General features: G+C 38.5%; 1 protein-coding gene across 1 annotated transcript in view; it reads left to right on the forward strand.

Moving 5' to 3' along the window:
* The window catches only part of LOC145774401 (formin-binding protein 1-like), a 148,960-nt gene that overhangs the window by 16,213 nt on the left and 115,600 nt on the right, over nucleotides 1–17,147 (forward strand). The window contains exons 2-3 of the mRNA XM_082585650.1: nucleotides 785–951; nucleotides 10,055–10,202. Coding sequence (XP_082441776.1) covers nucleotides 785–951; nucleotides 10,055–10,202 — 315 coding nt within the window. The remainder of the gene's footprint in view (nucleotides 1–784; nucleotides 952–10,054; nucleotides 10,203–17,147) is intronic.

The following is a 17,147-nucleotide window of genomic DNA, read 5'->3' on the forward strand; positions in this document are numbered from 1 at the left end:
ATCAACCAATCTTTATGAAAATTCACATATATCATTTTCTCATCAATAGTAACAATATTTTAGGATGAGACGTTAACATTTACAAAAAAAGTTTTTTTTGGACCACCCTAATATATATATATGGTAATATACCATATATATATTATATAGTTTATATGTTAATATATATACAATACATTTGTTAATACAGTATAATATGTAGTCAAATCCCATATCAGGAATAAGTCGACATGATTTTTAAGGTTTACATCAGCTCCGGAGATCAGTAAAAGATAAGGTTGTCATTTTAGGTGCAAGAAGACCAATTACCACATTTTACAGACCATAAGGCGCAATTTAAGTCCTTTTTTTTCCTCATAAATTGACCGTGCGCCTTATAAGCCTTTGCACCTAATGTATGGATTAAGTAGTGCTTTATTGCCTACACTCAAAACCAGTAGCCTACCGATACCATTATTATATAAATAAACCACCGTCTTCACAATAAACTAGGGTAAAAGCAACTAGCTTCTGTTATATTCACTAGGCCTATGTTATATGTTATATTCAACGTCAAATTTTCCACTTTTGACAAAAGTAACAATTTGCTGTTAGCATATCTCACAAACCTGGCGTGATAGGCAAAATCTGAGGTCAGATTCGGATTCAGCTCCCCAAAGTTACTCTAAATCAGTTCTCAAAGTTCATACCGCAAAAATCGTGTAGACCAGTGTAATAAAGAATAACATCATACTTCCACAATGGAAAGTAATTAGAGAAACTAGTTTGAATTTAAATTTTGCAGGATCAATTTGAAAGTGTTGACAAACACCATCAACATGGCATTGACTTTGAAGAAAAATATTCAAAATTTGTCAAAGAGCGTTGTGCTATTGAAATGGAATATGCAAGTAAAGTGAGAAAACTGGTGAAGAGCTTCCATCCTAAAAAACGAACTGAAGATCGAAACATGTGAGAATGTTTAATATTGCTGTTATGCTCTGACAACAAATCTTCAAACTTTGTTTTTTAAAAAGTGAATAAAAAAAATAACAGTTAACCTCTCAAGTACATGTAGCTCCACACAGAGTGAAATTTACATGCCTTTTGACTCTTTTTTATTTCTTTAAAAGTATTATTGACTCAAAAAGAATGTCTAAAAAGACATTACGAAAAGTAACTACGGACAAAGGCCAGTGTTTCGATCTTCAGATCTCTTCAGCGTAGTAAAGTGAACGTAGAAAGTTGTCTTGAAGCGTTGGTTGAGGTGATGATTTGAAACTTGAGTGATTGTTGTGAGACAATGAGACTGGATTTAAGTTTTAAATTTGGACCTCAGCGAAACGTAGTTTTACAGCCTATTAAAAGGTGTGATTTTTTTAAGAGAATTTGTGCTAAGAAATGGCAGGAATTTGTTAAAAATAAAAACTAGAAAAAAAGACAAGAATTTGCAACTGAGCTAGGACAAAACAATCATCTGAGATGGATCTAAAATACAAGAAATTAGATTCTAGCGGCACATATAAGTATAAAAATTCAAAGAAAATGAAGGGGTGTACCAGCAAACATCTATAGGATTGGCCCATGATACAAGAGAAGGATCCCCAGAGGATACAAACTGATATGAATGAATCAACAAGTGAATAAAAAAATAACAGTTAACCTCTCAAGTACATGTAGCTCCACACAGAGTGAAATTTACATGCCTTTTGACTCTTTTTTATTTCTTTAAAAGTATTATTGACTCAAAAAGAATGTCTAAAAAGACATTACGAAAAGTAACTACGGACAAAGGCCAGTGTTTCGATCTTCAGATCTCTTCAGCGTAGTACTTTTCGTACTTTTCGTAATGTCTTTTTAGACATTCTTTTTGAGTCAATAATACTTTTAAAGAAATAAAAAAGAGTCAAAAGGCATGTAAATTTCACTCTGTGTGGAGCTACATGTACTTGAGAGGTTAACTGTTATTTTTTTATTCACTTGTTGATTCATTCATATCAGTTTGTATCCTCTGAGGATCCTTCTCTTGTATCATGGGCCAATCCTATAGATGTTTGCTGGTACACCCCTTCATTTTCTTTGAATTTTTATACTTATATGTGCCGCTAGAATCTAATTTCTTGTATTTTAGATCCATCTCAGATGATTGTTTTGTCCTAGCTCAGTTGCAAATTCTTGTCTTTTTTTCTAGTTTTTATTTTTAACAAATTCCTGCCATTTCTTAGCACAAATTCTCTTAAAAAAATCACACCTTTTAATAGGCTGTAAAACTACGTTTCGCTGAGGTCCAAATTTAAAACTTAAATCCAGTCTCATTGTCTCACAACAATCACTCAAGTTTCAAATCATCACCTCAACCAACGCTTCAAGACAACTTTCTACGTTCACTTTACTACGCTGAAGAGATCTGAAGATCGAAACACTGGCCTTTGTCCGTAGTTACTTTTCGTAATGTCTTTTTAGACATTCTTTTTGAGTCAATAATACTTTTAAAGAAATAAAAAAGAGTCAAAAGGCATGTAAATTTCACTCTGTGTGGAGCTACATGTACTTGAGAGGTTAACTGTTATTTTTTTATTCACTTGTTGATTCATTCATATCAGTTTGTATCCTCTGGGGATCCTTCTCTTGTATCATGGGCCAATCCTATAGATGTTTGCTGGTACACCCCTTCATTTTCTTTGAATTTTTGTTTTTTAAATTGATAAAATTTTGCTGGTGTAACGACATTAATTGTATATATTTTTTCTATAAGCTTGCTATCCTGGCAGACACTTCCTATTGAAGCCATACCCACATACTTTTGGGGTTCGACTCAACTGGTCTCTTACATATCGCAATCACCTAGAACACTTTCGCGAAAAAGTGTCAGCTTGCACTGTACTGTTGAAATGTCTTGCGGGCACAAGATTGGGTGCTAGCCCTTCAGTGCTAGGAACAAGTAATTTAGCCTTAGTCTACGACCCTGCTGAGTATTGTGTTGCTACTTGGTGCAGAAACTCCCATAATGGTCTTGTAGATGTGGAAATCAACAATTGTCATTGGTTGTTTTTCACCAACTCCAATGGACTGTTTGTCTGTGTTCCAGACATTGAACCAGTTATACTACGGTGCCAGTGTGCTGTCCTTTCCTAAATCGTAGAGTCCTAAACCCCGGCCGTCTGTTATTATGCAACCACACTGTGAAAAAAACTTTAAAGCAGTGATTAAAATCAAGAAATCTATTTGTATGCGCTGTGCACGACCTTCTGGCAACCTATGGTGGACGCTGGACACCATGATACAGCATTTCTTAACCTTTTTTGACTGTAGCACCCCTGCAAACAGGCTTGAACAGTCTAGTACCCCTAACTATCATTACCATACAACTACTACAGTGCCGGCCAAAAGTTTAGTAGAGGCCGAAATTTTGACATGCTTTCAGGTCGCTGGCGATATACTTTGTAATGAGGTCTCTTGTCTAACAAACTGTGCTACTGTTTTGATTCAGGATTTAGTATTTGACTTTCATTTACCAACAGACTGCCAGCGAGCAAAAACCATGTCAAAATTTTGGTGCCGCCATTAAACTTTGGCTTGCATTATTGAAAGGAAAGTAATGTAAAAAGAGCCACAAGAGTCGGTTTGTTCACGTTCCGCAGTTGGATGCTTCAACTGGTGTTGCCGGAGTCTAGCAGGCTTCAAATTTGAGTTGCAAGAAACGGAATAGCAGGTCATACACTGTGCCCGGTCGGTACACGACAACTGGGCGAGACAAAGTGGGCGATACCCACTTGGGCGAGACCAGGTGGGCGACGAGACAAGTGGGCGACGGACCAGGTGGGCGACGAGTCAAGTGGGCGACGAGCCAAGTGGGCGACGGACCAAGTGGGCGACGAGCCAAGTGGGCGACGGCCAAAGTGGGCGACAGAATCGAAAGTTTAGCTGTTCGGAAAAAATATGACTTTTAATTTTTACTTTAAAATACAATGGTTGATTTGTAGAAGGGAAGCCATGAGAGTTCACACGCTGAGTTTTACGAAGCATTAGAAGCAACATTTTCATTATTTTTTGTAGTCTAGTAATAGCGCTTGCTGTTTGATGTTAATTTGCATTGTGACATCATCTTGACACATTATTTTGCAATTTGCGGCGTCAGGGTTTATCGTGAAGCTTAAGAGAAACCTCTCAGGAAAGAGACAAACGAATGGCCAAAGAGTGGTTGAAGTCAGTTATAAACGTTCCCTAACCGTTATCAAAGCTTGTCAGTATAAAATATGACTTTTAATTTTTACTTGAAAATACAATGGTTGATTTGTGGAAGGGAAGCAATGAGAGTTCTCACGCTGAGTTTCACGAAGCATTGGAAGCAACATTTTCATTATTTTTTGTAGTCTAGTAATAGCGCTTGCTGTTTGATGTTAATTTGCATTGTGACATCATCTTGACACATTATTTTGCAATTTGCGGCGTCAGGGTTAATCGTGAAGCTTAAGAGAAACCTCTCAGAAAAGAGACAAACGAATGGCCAAAGAGTGGTTGAAGTCAGTTATGAACGTTCTCTAACCGTTATCAAAGCTTGTCAGTATAAAATATGATTTTAATTTTTACTTGAAAATACAATGGTTGATTTGTGGAAGGGAGGCAATGAGAGTTCTCACGCTGAGTTTCACGAAGCATTGGAAGCAACATTTTCATTATTTTTTGTAGTCTAGCATAGTCTAGTAATAGCGCTTGCTGTTTGATGTTAATTTGCATTGTGACATCATCTTGACACATTATTTTGCAACACACAATCCATTCTCTGAATATTATAAACACTTGCGGTAGGTCACTAGGTCAGCCAGTGGTGAGATCTTAACTACTAAGTAGCTGGTTTGGGAGGTACATGCATTAGACATTTGAATGTTTGTAGTGATTTTCAAGCGAAACAGAAGTTTTTGTTAGTTGTTCGAGTGTGTTATTGTTTAAAATACATGTAAAAACTTACATACGAATCATTAACTACGGAGATTAGCATAAATTTGATGCTCTAAAAATAATCCATTAAAATAAAAATTTTGACAGAATATCTAAAACTAAAGTCAAAACAATGAAAACTATTAATACTACAAAAAGTGCTCAATGCCAAGCAAAAAGGCAAAGCAGAGCGAATTAAATCAAATGTAGTTATTACTATCTGAAGCCTTTACAAATTGTTTCACCTAACGGATCATCAGAAGGTCTTATTCAAATAGAATCTATTTGAATATATTTGATTATTGATTATAATATATAATATTTTGATTCTATTTGAATAAGACCTTCTGATGATCCGTTAGGTGAAACAATTTGTAAAGGCTTCAGATAGTAATAACTACATTTGATTTAAAACTAAAGTCATATTTTTCAATTTTTAGGTCATAAACAAAATGGCTCTAGTAATGACTGTCAGTCACAATGTGTTCTGTAAACTGCTGATGCAGCTACGCAGCGTCTAGACTAGAGCATTCGGATTAAAGTTTTATTGGTACTTTCACATACAACATTGTAAATGTAAGTTAATGGCAAGTCTCTATGAAACATTGGATTTTCCGCGCACATACGATTTATAGCGTCAAGAACACTAATTGTGCGCTGTTTCGGTCATTGACCGATTTTTCGGTCATTGACCGATTTTTTAGAAAAATGTCCGAAAAAAGTATAGCCTAGCCAATTCGGTCAAAATGTGCACACAAATATATAGTCGATTCGGCCAAGTGTTGCAAGGTTGAGTTTCGCTGATGAACGTTGAAGAAATGTTTGTCTGTTCCAACTTTTCTCAGGTAAAACACGACAACGTTTCTCAGCGAAACTTAATGTTGTAGCGAGTCAGAAAGTGCAAATTTTGGTTTGTATCAGCTACTTGAAAGGAAATATTTTCATCAGAAAAAATGACCGAAATAAATAAAAAATGACCGAATTTTTACAAGTCATTTCGGACAAATGACCGAAAAGTCTCAGCGAAAAAAAAAACAAACAGATTGCGCATGCTATGTTGGTGGCTGCAGCGTTTTTATTAGCATCGATGGTGACCGGAAGTTTTTGCAACATACTCCATCGATAATGATGTTTGAAATTCTTGATCTACTTGCTTAAGGTGAGTTTTGTCGATGTTGTTGTTACGATGGTTGTTCAAGAGCTTTTCCCATGCCTTCCATACCGTGAAATTTGCGCCTGTGCCACATCAAATTTTGCTGCAACAACTCTCTGCGGGGTTTTCCTTTCTAACTCTTTGATTACAATTAGGCTACTCTTACTACCACTCTTTGACCTTTCGTTTGTCTCTTTTCTGAGAGGTTTCTCTTAAGCTTCACGATTAACCCTGACGCCGCAAATTGCAAAATAATGTGTCAAGATGATGTCACAATGCAAATTAACATCAAACAGCAAGCGCTATTACTAGACTACAAAAAATAATGAAAATGTTGCTTCCAATGCTTCGTGAAACTCAGCGTGAGAACTCTCATTGCCTCCCTTCCACAAATCAACCATTGTATTTTAAAGTAAAAATTAAAATCATATTTTATACTGACAAGCTTTGATAACGGTTAGAGAACGTTCATAACTGACTTCAACCACTCTTTGGCCATTCGTTTGTCTCTTTTCTGAGAGGTTTCTCTTAAGCTTCACGATAAACCCTGACGCTGCAAATTGCAAAATAATGTGTCAAGATGATGTCACAATGCAAATTAACATCAAACAGCAAGCGCTATTAGTATTACTAGGCTACAAAAAATAATGAAAATGTTGCTTCCAATGCTTCGTGAAACTCAGCGTGAGAACTCTCATTGCCTCCCTTGTACAAATCAATCATTGTATTTTAAAGTAAAAATTAAAAGTCATATTTTTTCCGAACGGCTAAACTTTCGCTTCCGTCGCCCACTTGGCTCGTCGCCCACTTGGTCCGTCGCCCACTTGGCTCGTCGCCCACTTGACTCGTCGCCCACCTGGTCCGTCGCCCACTTGTCTCGTCGCCCACCTGGTCTCGCCCAAGTGGGTATCGCCCACTTTGTCTCGCCCAGTTGTCGTGTACCGGTGCCCGGTCTGGTCCTCCACGATTGTCCAGAAATACAGTAAAGCCATACTTGACATATTCGTCGCGCCATTTGCGAATATGCTGATACTGGCAGAAAGACGAAAAAATGCAGAAAAGTAAAATAGGATATTTTTGATATTATACTGCATGCATTTAGTACCCCCTACAGTGTATTCCAGCATCCCCGGTTAAGAAACGCTGCCCTGGTAAACAGTGGTGTCATAAGGACTGGTGTGAACAATGGTTAAGAAGCACGATCTCCATTCCGTCATGTATTCGGATATCCGTTTAGAAACCCAGTTGGTCATGGCCTCTCTAGACTTCTCTGATCAGGACGTATAGCTGTTTGCTCACCGGTTTGGGAAGTTGGGATGGTATGTAGTAGGGAGGGTCGTCAATGCACTTTTTTGTCAATTCACTTAGCAACTCGGCTCAGATAGGAAGATTATTACGTCACAAACAAATAATCTGAAATCCTTTTTTAGATAAGGCCGCGGGAAAACGCCGCAATCTTTCCTTGACTCAAAGCGTTAAGCTGTGTGCGAGTAGCAGTAAGCTCATGTCTGCTGTTATGGCTGATGACTTTATCGCTCATTTCGGTGACGACTATGATTGCTCAATTGCTTGTGTGCAACATGGAAAACTGTCAATCGATGTTGGAACATCGGTCTCGACGAAAAGCTATGTGAGCTGTTGGATGATGAAATCGTGTAGAGTTGGTGGCTTAGTGAGTTTCCTTGAAGCATATGCATATCCTTGAAGTGAGAGTAAGCCATCGTACATGACCCTGTTTTCCGCGATCACGGAATCGAATGCTTTCTGGAGGCAGACTTCTCTCGATGATCAACACTATATCGAGCAGATATTTTTGATCGCCGCTGATTTCTATCATCACATCGACTTCGGTCAGATTGGATTTTATCTTTTCGAACTCGACGACTGCAAATTTTCCCATATTGCACTTATCATTAGCAACGACACGGCCGTTAAACCCTTTGAAGGTTTGCTGTCCTGATGATTTCTTGTCCAGCTCGCCGAAGAGATGCTGAAGCGGAGTTTGTTGAAGTGCAACTGACAAATCGACCATTGCACCGCACTCCCGATATGTTGCTCAATGATGGTGATGGCTCTTGTGTGCTTACCTGTAGTGAGGGTAGTTCCGTCGCAGCCAACTACCCAAATGCCATTCACGTCAATCCCCTTGACTTAAAGAACAGCCAACATCGTTTTGCTGATGTAGTTCCCAGTTTTTAGCGATGTTGTTCCCCAAACGTGGTCGATATATTCACCTCCTTTCAGCATCACGTAGTGGTCTTTGATTGATTTTTGACGATAGCCAGTTATGCCATTCAATGTAAGGGTTTTATCCTTTCTGCCGTCGAAATATAGACTTTCAACTATTGTGCCCGGCGAACTGGACGCGAAGTGATTCGTCTCAACTGGACGCGAAGTGATTTGTCTCATAAAAATGCCGAGGCCACACAAGCGCTTGCAAGGTTAGGGTTAGACATTCCTCCCAGTCGTTATGCCACAGCCATAGATTTGTTCTGTAGTCAACATGCTGAAGGAGCTCTGCGAAAGAGGGGTGTGGATGAGTATGATAGCACGAAAGCCGCAAAACGTGGATGCTTCATTGCGAACGGCGAAGACGGTGTAGATTTACAGCCTAGCGACGAGTCTCTTGATGTGTCGGATTCCAGTGATGACGCGACAACCTCATCCTCTGATACAGTATCTGATGATTCCGATTCTGACAGCTAGTTCTTTAACAGACTTTTTGTTTGCAGTATCCCAATTGTGCCGAAATTATGTTAGTGTAAACGTAAATCAAGGCAATTTTCTTGCAGGGAGCTATCAATTTGTTACTGGTACCTGGTTGAGCAATTAACGTTATTTTATGATAATTCAACGCCGGTAGATGTCGAATTAATGTAAAACAAATGTTAATTTTTTAATGGGTATTGTTGTTACGAATTGTATTCCGCCGGGAAAATTAAATCGATTTGTGCTGACTCCAACGTTGAATTATTTATTATATATTAGTGAGTTATTTAACGTGAATCACCGTAACAGCGTGCGTATCTTGTAGCTCGCTTTATCGCTACGGTACTTTTGGTATTATCACATCACAACAAATCAAATAGTGCGGTTGTGATAGACTACTTTATAGTATAGGATATTTTTCACTTCTTGTTTTATATGTTTTGATACAATGTTTTTGTAATAAACGCTCACAGCAATTGTCGAGGCAATTTCAATTTTTGCCGTTTGGCCTCGGCAACGTTTTTGCCGAAGTAAAAATATGCTAATTTCGAAGACTGAATAAGACATTGGATCAACGTGCAAACACTAAGTCTACGTCTTGTATTTCCGATTGACGAAAAATCGTAGAGTGGCGCAAGAAGCTTCTTTGCAAAAGGTTGCCAATGTGAGTGAGGAGAGAAAAGTTTCATGCACAAACGCAAGTGGAGAAAAAAGTGCTACTGGCGCGGTAGTTTCGGAGGCCATTTAACAACTTCTCAGCGACCATGGCTGCCGAGAGCTTAAAGGCCTGGTATGGTACAGACATGTTGCATTTTGGCTTGGCAGAGAGTTCTGCCTGTGAGTGTGGTGAAATGCAAACGGCGCCTACATAATCAATAATTAGCAGCTGTACAGACCACCTCATGGTATGACAAGCCAAGTCTCCTTCAATGCTGACACCAGGCAGTGGCTAACTGACAGGTGCCCTGATATATAGTGACAACTCAAGAGAAGAAGCTTGCTTTTTGCTATCTGAGCTGTCTAGATGAAGATTTATATACTGCTCCTAGTTATGAAAAGTTAATAAAAGTGTTTCACCTCAAAAAAACAAGTCTGTTAATTTTTTTTAAATTTTGTATAACATCTGCCAGATGGATCCACAATGAGACTAAGCCAGAAAATATCATTGTGTCATTGGCAAGCTATGTTCAAACATTTTATACTATTTTTTAAAGAAATTTTATGTGTAACTTACAAATCATTGATATTTTGTCAGATTTTTATATATTTTGTCAGATTTTCAACTCACAAAGCTTTTCAAAGCCAGTTAGCAGAATTGAATGACATTGCTGGTCAACACGAAACAGTTGCAGAAGAAATGCAGTCACGCATTTGCAAAACTTTGCTCAATTTCTGTAATGATCTGAAGTTGGAAAAGAAAAAGGTAATCAGAGAATTTTTTAGTCACTAAATGTACTGAATTGTCTTCAATAGAGTTGTACTGATGCTGCAGATATTTATTTAAAGTATGTCAGTGATGACATTTTGATAAAAAATATTTGTCAACAATTTTGCGTTGCTCAATTTGCACTGATCATGGTACAAAGGCCTTTTACACCACTAGTCATTACAAAATAAAAAGTTACATTCTTCTGTAAAGTAACTGAGAATTTTATCCTTGTTGCAGTGGAACGTAATCTTGGCCTGAGAGTCAAGAATGCCATGTTGATTGAGACGAGAAGCCAAGATTGCAGCTACCACTTTTGACAGCTAAATCTCTAACTACAGTAGGTGGTTTTGAGAATGGCCGTCGTTCCGACTGAATGTAAGCATGGTATACCAACTTCCTTAATTGTGATGATTCCATGTGAACATGTTCAGAAGTATCAATTGTCATGGAGATTCCGCAGCTCTTTTTATGCCATGACTCTCCAAACTTCTTAGCCTAAACTTTATCTTGAGCCTAGAGCCCAGGTTAAGTTCTAAGTTTGCAAACCTTATGAGGAATCTAGGACTGCATCGACTATTATACTGTAGTTAGCAATAGTTAGCATTCATTGATAGCCTATTACAGAACAGTAACCGCCAGGAGAACATTTTCACTGACCTGGAATACACATTTGCTATCGATACCAACTTTAAGCCAATCCAAGAGCTAGTCGTTATGATGCAGTATGAATACCTACCTTAACCTGGATACTGCGATCTATATGCCACCATACACGAATAACAGGAGAGCTGAATGATGCAAAACTTGGTTATTTCTTGAGGTTGCGCTGTGTAGAGGTGTTGCTAGCATGGTAAACTAAATTTCTAACTCTTAGTAAAGCTTTTTTACGAATGGCAAATGACAGAGAAGTTTGGAAGATCATGATCGCCAACGTCTGTATCAGATCAGGCACATAATCATCATCATTAAAGCTTTGATTCTGCAACTAGGAAATCTTAGTTTGTGAGAGTGCAAAAATATTTTTGCCTCAATAGAGTTTGCAATAAATCATACACTTCTTTAAACTTTTACCCTGCTACCCATGGACACCTTAAATAGAAGGACCAGTATCTGTGATGCTCGGTATTTGGAACTTGGGTTCTAAATCTAAACTTGGGTCCATCCAAAATGTGGTATTATAAATTATTCATAAAACTGTGTTTTTGGTATCTGTTACAGGGTTTTGAGGGGCAAGGATTCCATTTTTCACACTGTTTTGTTGTAAAATGTCAACAAAAGGTGTTTTGAAGCTTATTAGTCGCAAAAATGTCACACTTTTGACAAAAAAGGTGTTGTCTTTTTTGCTCAATGCAACAAGAATTTAAATCAGCATTTAGTATAGGTGATTAGTTAAAGCAGCGAAAGTTATCAAACAGCAAAGGTGTGATGTATATCAATGATAACCTAGGCTATATCAGAGCAGATTAGGAGCCTATACAGGGTCATCAATAAGATCCAATTTAAAAACTGGTAAAGGAGGCAAACGTGGCCTATGGAACCATGTTCACAGTTCTCACAAAGGATTTGAAGATGAGCCCATTCAAACACATGAAGAAACAGTTGCTAAATGCCAATACCATTGAAAAACGTCTCTCCATAGCCAGAATTTTGCACTCACACATTGAAGTAGGAGACACTTTGCCAAACCTTGTGTTCAGCGATGAGAAGAAATTTGATGTCCATCATCATTTGAACAGTCAGAATGATCGTGTTTGGTCAAGAGATGGTGACGTGGAACCCGGGTAGTCTCTCGGAGACAAGGGGTGGCATCAGTGATGGTGTGGGCCACAGTCAATAAATCAGGACAGAGTCCATTAATTTTTGTGGACCAAGGAGTGAAATTGAACCAAGAAAACTACCGAAATGATATTCTTGGGGGTTCATTGTTACCTTGGGCAAAGAAACCCGGGACTACAGAGAAGGGGACTTCCGACTGAAAAACGGCATGGGCCTTAAGAGGGTTACTACCACTGAATCGAAAATCGACAAAAGATAATATCTAAACGTTTTTCTGTTTCATGTAACAACTTTTACGGGTACTCAGCACAAAATTGAGTAAGCTGTGGCTATATTTACACCATATAGTGTAATAATTACCTCAATAGTGTTGCCAATTAAGGAATTCTGCCCTAATTTGAGAAAAGTTTAAAGCTGTTGAAAACGAAAACTTGAATTTTGTAAATTTTTTTAGTTCTGGGCAAAGATGAAAACGCTCATTTTATTCCTAACTCTAACCCTTACCTTAACCCTTCCTAACTTTAATCCTAACTCTGGCAACACCTGATTGTAACCATGGCATTAAGTGTGGAAAAATAGCTCCTTCCAATTGAGTATATAGTGAGGAAAAATGTGCAAACACTGATAAAACGTAACTTTAGTATAAACATTTCACTTATAACAATTAAAATCATAAGGCTACATGGAATCGCCAATACTATAAGACCGTATATATTCCTGTTTTGGAAAATTAAACAAAGATGATGAATACTGCTGCAACGCCGACTTTGTTAGGCCTATGTGTTTCCGGTGGCTCCAGGTCCCCTGCTGCCATGGGCAAGCATATTAACCCTTGAAAGGGGGGTTTCACGACTGCCAAGTCGCTCATTGTTGCCTGGTTTCGGAGGATGTTTGAAGTTCTTTGATTAGGATAGGATCTCTACACAAACAGATAGAAAATAATGTAGTGCAGTCGAGCAGTGATACATATAATACAAAATATACTAATCTGCATCGTATTTATGACCTCAGCAGTCAACAGTAGCATTTGCTTAATTCTGGAGTTTTCAACTGCTGAAATACATCAATTATATACGGTATGTCAATTACTCAATCGGTATTCTACCTAGCTTGCAGAACTCGCCATAACAGAGATGTGAAACTAAGATGCATCTACTGGTGATACCAATGTTTTTTGATTTATGATAAGTTCTTTCTAAGCATGAGAATGAACAAAATAACATGGCCTGGAAGTTTTTATATGCTTCTCAGATCCATTTAAAAAAGCAGTTGCATAGCATTAGCAACAATCAGAGCAAGAAGTACACAGTAGTGGCCAGTGGGTTTATGAAACGATTACCATGGAAATGATTTCGAAACAAACCTTTACTTGGTGACTTTACAGACATTATTTTCCAAATATTAAGAACAAATTTAACAAATCGTGATGTTTCAATAAATGCAGGGTTTGATTGCCCATAAACTTCCAAACCACGGACAGTTGACTCACTGAAGACACCTGCAACATAAATTTAAACAAAACCTAAAGCTTTCAAGAAAATAATTCAGCGCATGCAAGCGTGCTGAATGATTGGAAGAGATTAACGTGTTATTTCAAAGGTTAATCAAAGCAAACGTTGCTAATAATTTGGCAATATTAAAAAATATAACACGAACAATTCATTGACATGTAAAACTGTAAATTTAGTGTTACACATATGGCCATTAATATTAAGATACTAACCTTTGTTAAGTAAAAACAATATATACTTAATGAGTGCATGTTGAGGAGAAGTTCTTGCTATGTTGCTGGGATTGAGTGAAGCTTTCTTCAATGAAAATGCCACTTTCAGTGTTTTGTGCTCTTCAAGAGCGTACAGGTGTTTAATGTGCGAAAAAATTCCAGTACATAACTCCCCAAGTAAATCCTGATATCCAGACGTAGGAATACACATGCGATCCTTATTAATAAAATTGTGTGTGAAGTCAAATACCAGAAACAATCTTTCCCCAGGCCTGGTTGGATGAACAATGCTGTGCTGCAGCTTTCCTCCACACAAGTCAATAAACATTTTTCTGTAAAAAAGTACAATATGTTAAAACATTCTCCTTTGTAGCCCAAGGCTATTCAATTATATCAATTATACACCTACCTATGACCTTGTTTTGCAGCTATTATTATTGTAAAGAATGCATGGAGCTGGAAATACGCACACTTGGCAGCTTAAGGAAACCTATCCTTAAACCCTTAAGTAATGGTAATCTGTGCTATCACCAATTGCACATTGTAATCTGAGGTTTGCACAAAACCACACATTGTGTTAAAAAAGCTGCTTTGGATACTGCAAAATTTATTTATTACAAAGTGGCTATTTTTACACACTTGTTGCTATGGTTATAATCAGCTCAGTTGTTGCCAGAGTTAGGATTAAAGTTAGGAAGGGTTAGAGTTAGGATTAAGGTTAGGGTTTTGATCTTTGCCCAGGACTAAAAAAAAATTCCAAAATACAAGTTTTTGTTTTCAACAGCTTTAAACTTTTCTCAAATTAGGGATTTCTCAAATTAGGAACTCCTTATCTGGCAATGCTACTGAGGCTATTATTACACTATATAGTGTAAATATAGCCACAGCCTATTTGTAAAATCATTTCACTATAATGGTTCTTAGGTGGATGAGTAAGAAAGCCTACCTGTTGCATACATGGTTGTCAACCGATACCGCCACAACTACAAGCAAGTCATGTAAAGACAGCATAACCTGTTTAAACCACTTGTGTAAAATTCCTGTATCCAGTCTGCTAACAGGAACGAGACAAACAACATCCTTATAATGGCAGACTGAACCATGAATGCTAACACTGTCTTTGCAGGTATGCCATCTTCAGTGAGGCCAATGAATGAACCATTCGAATACTCTATTCTTTGTTGTACACTTCATCAATCATTAGAGTTACTACACATTCTTTTTTGGTTTTCCGGTTAGATTTGTAACCTGACTGGCATTGAGGTGCACACAACATGTATTAACCATATTGCTGATAATTGTGACAAAAAATGTACAAATATACAATCATAGGCGTCGATTTTTTTTTAGAAGAGAGGAATTCTGGGTGGGCAAGAGTTTTCAAACAGATTTCATTGAATGTATATGTTCGCAAATTGGTTAGTCTTTCTCACGAAGACTGCGTTTAACGTCGCTGCAGCAATTAAGCTTTTATAGGTTTGATGTTTGCTTTCTTGCGCCTTGCGATCTTATGAGCGCTGCTAAACTAAACAAACTTCTTTTATGTTTTCCTTTGCGACCTAAAAAGCGCGTGACTCGTGACTAGGGATGGGCAATTCAGAATAATTCACTATTCTAGAATTATTCCGGAATACTAAACCGAATCCAGAATCGAATCCAGAATACTGAATCCTATTAACTTCCAGGCTCCAGCAACACAAAAAGTAAAAAATTTCAGACACAAAAGCTACACAATCAAAGTAAATGTATGTTGCAATGCAACACATTAAGGCATTCTAAATGACTTCCAGCCAAATGGGAGCAGTGTTGCCAGATGATGGAAGCCGCTTGGTAACAAAAAGTAACTAAAATTTCACCAGATATTTAAAACACCCTAAACAAGCCCGTAGCTAGCCGAGGGCCAGGGAGGGCATCGCCCCCCGCCCGGAAAAAATTCCGCCCCCCCCTGGCAAAATCCCAACATTCTCGAGCAACGGCTATAGCAACATCATCGAGCAACATTCTCGATCAACAGCAATTATAATCATTTTGCCCAAAAAAAATTGTCGGTCCCCCTAAAAAAAATTCCCCCCCTCTTGCTCTGCGGTCTGGCTACGGCCCTGACCCTAAATAAAGCAATTTCGCTTAAATACAAATAGTTTTTAAGACTTAAGACACTGCCATCATCCATATGCAGACCTCTTGCAAAACGTTTTCTATACGAGCAGGGATTATTTGCTAAAAAGTTTAAAAAAATTGAAAAAACTTTCTTGAAAAAAATTGAGTAGGAAAAATTTCACCAGATTTCACCAAAAAGTTATCTGGTTCCAAGGTCAAAAAGCTTGGCAAGAAAGACCTCTAAATTTCACCAGAATTTTTTAATTTGATATTCTATTTCCCCATCTGGCAACGCTGAACGGGAGCGCAGCTTAGTTTCCGTCAAGCCGCAGTCGAAAAGAATCGCTCGAAAGATGCTGAGGGGTTTCAGAGCCAACTCCTTTAGCAAGGGGCATCTGCTCAATGTTGTTACGCCCACCAGTCAAACTATCGCAGAGTCGCATACGCACGTGGATTGAAAAAAAGCATTGCACGATTGTGCATATTGTGTACAAAGCGTGAAGAAAATTGCGTGCTTAGTTTCTTTGGTTGCTCGTGCGAGCGAGTGACGTAGAGTTGCATGAGCCGTGCGCGCTCAACGCGTGCACAATGTTTTTGAAAGTGCGGAACTGCGGATGGTGTCAGTGCAAAGAAAAAAGGGAGTAAACCACACTTTTTTTCAGTTCACTGTCTCCAGCTGACAGCTCGCACAAGACTTATGTATATCTTTAAAACCGAATCTTATTACCCGGTTTTATTGCCGTTTTGGATTCGGATAGTTTAGGATCCGAATCCTTCTGGATTCGGTATTCTGAATTGCCCATCCCTACTCGTGACCTGTTATCTTCGGATTTGCCGCAAAATGTTCGGACAGGTGACTACAGTAACAAGTACCATCAGGGTTAAGACGCATCAACTGGAATTCGGAAAATAGCTTCCTTTGCAACACACGACCTTCCCGAGCCGGAAGCTGATCCGGCAGCATGCTAACGACAAATGGAGCAGGTAGAGATCCATGGCTCATGCTGTCTTCTAGAACTACCGGTGCATTGCCTGAGACATTGACTTCACCATTATCCATCCTTGAAGCACTGCTTTCTTCATCAATGTCATCTCTACGTTCATTCGTGCTGGACGTGACTTCTTCAGCGTTATCATCTCGACGCCTTTTGGAGGCTGGTTTTAAGAATGCGCGAATAGAATGATGTTTGACTTTGCTTCATGTTTAACTTTTCAATAATGAAATGACAACATCGCGCGGTGCGGCAGGGGCGCGGAAGCGGGGGGGAGGGGGGGGCGGATGCCATCTGCCCTCAATTTTTCTGTGGATGGAGGGGCAGGGGGGCAATGGTGCCCTTTTAAGG

This window comes from Aplidium turbinatum, chromosome 7 (genome assembly GCF_918807975.1).
Source record: "Aplidium turbinatum chromosome 7, kaAplTurb1.1, whole genome shotgun sequence".
NCBI classification, from domain to species: domain Eukaryota; kingdom Metazoa; phylum Chordata; class Ascidiacea; order Aplousobranchia; family Polyclinidae; genus Aplidium; species Aplidium turbinatum.